Source organism: Marmota marmota, unplaced genomic scaffold (assembly GCF_001458135.2).
Source record: "Marmota marmota marmota unplaced genomic scaffold, marMar, whole genome shotgun sequence".
NCBI classification, from domain to species: Eukaryota; Metazoa; Chordata; class Mammalia; order Rodentia; family Sciuridae; genus Marmota; species Marmota marmota.
This window is the reverse complement of record NW_026007989.1, coordinates 1-3,820: the sequence shown is the minus strand read 5'-3', so window position 1 is coordinate 3,820 and position 3,820 is coordinate 1. Positions and strand designations below refer to the sequence as shown.

Below are 3,820 nucleotides of genomic sequence, written 5' to 3'. Positions count from 1 at the left end.
GTCATCTAGATTTTCTCCTTCTATCTAGTTTTACGTTTTACATTTAGATCTATGATCCATTTTAAATTAATGTTTGTGAAGGGCAAAGATTCATTATTTTATGTGGGTATGTCCAGTGTTCTAACAGCATTTGTGGAAAAGGCTATCTTTTCTCTATTGTGTTGCTGTCAATTCTTTGTCAAAGGTCAGTTGACTACATAGTTCTTGGTTGGTCTGTAGGGATTTGATACTAGTATCTTCCCAGAGACCTACATCTGTGGATGGTCAAAATCTCTTAATTAAAATTCCCTGGTATACAGCCTAAGCTCTCATATACTTTACATCATCTCTTGATTATGTTTAGTGCCTGACAAAATGTAAGTGCTATGTAATTGAAACTGGAGTTTGAAATGAAACCAGATTCTCCACTCTGCTGGTCTGTAGGTCCGCATAAGTTACATGCCTCTGTGGCTAAGAGAGCCCATTTTAGTATTGCAACTAATCACAGCAGGGAAATGCCTGTCTGGTCAGCTCCATGGGTCAGAGTGACTCTTCTTCAGTATTACTGAGCAGTGTGTTGTAGCTCTCAATGGCAGACCTCAGCAGCTGGCTGCCATTTTTTTTTCCAGGTTCGTATTTACAAATTTGAAGACAAATCCATAGACAACAGAAGGCAAGAGTGAAGGTGTAGTATTTCTATAACTGAAAAGAAAAGAAGCAGAACTCTCTGGGGCTGAGAGGGGAACCTGAGAGTAGGTTTCCACTTAAGTGTACTAGTCTAGGGACTTAAATAGCTACTGGATGAGGCATTCATCAATATCTGTGCTAATCAGGTCTTGGAAAGATACTAAAGGTGTTGGTCAGTATCTATGCTAATCATGTCTCAAAAAAGTGCCAATACTATTGGTCAACACCTATGCTAAACAAGTATTGGAAAAGTGCCAAGGCTCTTGGTTTGGTTTATGACATTCTGATTAGTTAGGCCTTGAGTCTTTAGTCTTCACTCAGGTCGGCTCTACCTCCTTTTTCCTGCCACCTGGGACAAAGAAGTTGGCTATAATATTTGGAATGTTTTCTGTAGGTTAGTTTTGTGAAATAGCCTCTTCATTTAAAGTCTCTGTCTCTCTGGTTTTTTTTTTTTTGGTATGGGGGAGTGCATTTTCTTAATTGTCTTTCTGTTTTACTATCTATCCTATCTTATTCATAATTACTTTTGTACTGTATTGATTTGGACATAAGCACAAAAAAATACATGTTTAATACAGTTGTAATTTTTTCCTATTGTATGTTCTATCCATGGTTGTTGAATTCACAGATATAGAGGACCAACTTACGTAGATCTGTATCTGTGCTCTCTACTCTGTTTCATTGATATATTTGGACATGACTTTTGGTGAAACCGTGTTCAACCTGATAAAATAAAGGTACTGTGTCCAACAATAACTAAAAGAATATTAAAAGTAAATAAAAAATATTCTGGCTGTGTCAGATCAGCTTATAATAATATTGAGGTTCCACTGTGAATTTAGGTCAATCTTTCATTTTTTTTTAAAATAATTTTTTGGACCTTTATTTTATTTATTTTTATGTGATGCTGAGGATCAATCTCAGCACCTTGCACATGCTAGGCAGGTGCTCTACCACTGAACTACAATCCCAGCCCAGATCAATGTTTTTTTCTTTGTCTTTCTGTGCTGGGAATTGAACACCTAGGGGCACTTTACCAAGAGCTACATCCCCAATCCTTTAAAATTTTGTTTTTCTTTGCTGTGAAACAGGATCTTGCTAAATTGCTGAGGTTGGCCTTGACTTCATGATCCTCCAGCCTCCCAATCCCACCCTGGGATTATAGGCTTGTGTCACCATGTCTGATTCAGATCAGTTCTTCACATTAGAGGCTGCCTTTCCCCCACATCTCCGCTTTTTCTTTTATCTTCTCTATTTTTCTTTTCTTTCTTCTTTCCTCTCCCTCCTTCCTTTGCCTTTTTTTTTTTTCCTTCAATGGATTTGACATTTTGTTTCAGTTAAACTCATCCTTCTCTATATTTAGAGTATCAGAAGACCAAAGTTTGACCCAATCTTATGGAAAGATATTTGTGATTCTTCATTGCTTTCCCTCATGATATTCCTTTCCTCATGTGCAGGGTACCCACTACTCACACCCAATCTGATCTCCCAGTGGGAACAAGAGGAGGAACTGCAGACAGTGAAGACAGAACGTATCCAGGGCATCTGTACGGAGCAGCACCAGGAAGGCAAGAATCCCTGGGAGAAACTGGCCTGGGAGGAGACAAAAATAAAATAGAAATAAAGCAAAAGTTTGTTTTGTCTGAGGAGGCTCATTATCCACAGATGCCTCAGAGGACTATTTTGACTGTTTATCTGTCCTCTCATACCTTCCTTGTTCTTGGCAAAGATCTCCATATTTGCTTTTTTAAAGTTTGTTTTTGGTATGTGTATTTTATCCTTTCTGTTTTCCTCTCCTACTAATTGTTAAAAAATTATTAATCAAAATTTTTAATATATTTTCTATACTAATATGAAATATCAAGTTAACAGAAAAATTTTAACATAAACTTTCTTTTTTAAAAAAAAAAATTATTTATTTGTTCTACTTTGTTATACATGATAGCAGAATGCATTTTGATTCATATGAAGCCCAATTTTTTATGTCTCTGGTTTCTACTGGTCATGTTACCATCACTTTCATTCTTCATAGAACTATTTTTTTATTTTTCAGCACTGGGGAACCCAGGAGTGCTTTACCACTGAGCTATATCCCATACCCTTTTTAATTTTGAGACTGGGTCTAAGTTGTTGAGGCTGTGCTTGAACTTGTGATCCTCCTACCTCAGCCTCCCAAGTAGCTGGGATTACAAGCATGTGTACTATGGTAATGTTACCATACTATGGTTTCATGGAAATATTTTTTAGTGAACTGTTTTACTTTTGACCCTTGTGCCTATTAATAATGAAGTCCTGAAACAGCTGCACTGCTCAAAGTTTTTTGCTCATAGGTAACTTTATTTTGTTTTATTTTTTTGTTTCAGGTTTTGAGTCTCTACTTAATACTAAGGAATTAGTTGCTCTTCAAGATAACAATGGAGAAAAAATATCCAATGACCAGAAAATAGTGAGATTCAAAAGAAATGGTTCCTGCTCATCTATTTCACATGATAACCAGGACTTCCATGGTGTGGATGATTGGAACAAAAGCCATGAGAAAGGTTTAAGGTGAGTGCCCTTCATGTAAGAGAAGGTAGTGCATCAGGAAACAATTTTGAGATTTAAGAAATATATTTTGGGGCTGGAGTTGTGGCTCAGTGGCAGACAGAGTGCTTGCCTCCCACGTGTGAGGACTGGGTTCGATCCTCAGCATCACATAAAAATGAATAAACGAAATAAAGATATTGCATGCATTTATAACTAAAAAATATTTCTTAAAAAGAAACATATTTTCTACATAAACCTACGTCAAAAATTATCATTTCATAAGAATGAAATCATGGCATTTGCCAGTAAATGGATGAAGCTGGTGCAAAGAACAAAAGGCAAAGTGTTTTCTCTGATAGGTGGATGCTAATTTACAATAGGGGGGAATTGAGAAGAATAGAGGTACTTTGGATTAGACAGAGGGGAGTGAGGGGAAGGGAGGGGGTGTGGGAATAATAGTAGTATTAATTGGACATTATTATCCCATGTGCATATATGATTACATGACCAGTGTAACTCAACATCCTATATAACCAGAAGAATGAGAAATTATACTCCATTAATGTATGATGTATGAAAATGCATTCTGGTATCATGTATAACTAATGGAATACATGCAAATAAAAAA

General features: G+C 36.5%; 1 protein-coding gene across 1 annotated transcript; it reads left to right on the top strand.

The window, feature by feature from the left end:
- Window positions 1–642: 642 nt before the first annotated feature.
- On the top strand, window positions 643–3,414 carry LOC125614832 (zinc finger protein 699-like; the record flags this gene model as incomplete). The annotated part of the gene is made up of 3 exons (XM_048797713.1): window positions 643–664; window positions 2,124–2,234; window positions 3,030–3,414. Coding segments are annotated over 3 exons (321 nt in total), but the record flags the coding sequence as incomplete, so codon positions are not given.
- Window positions 3,415–3,820: the final 406 nt, after the last annotated feature.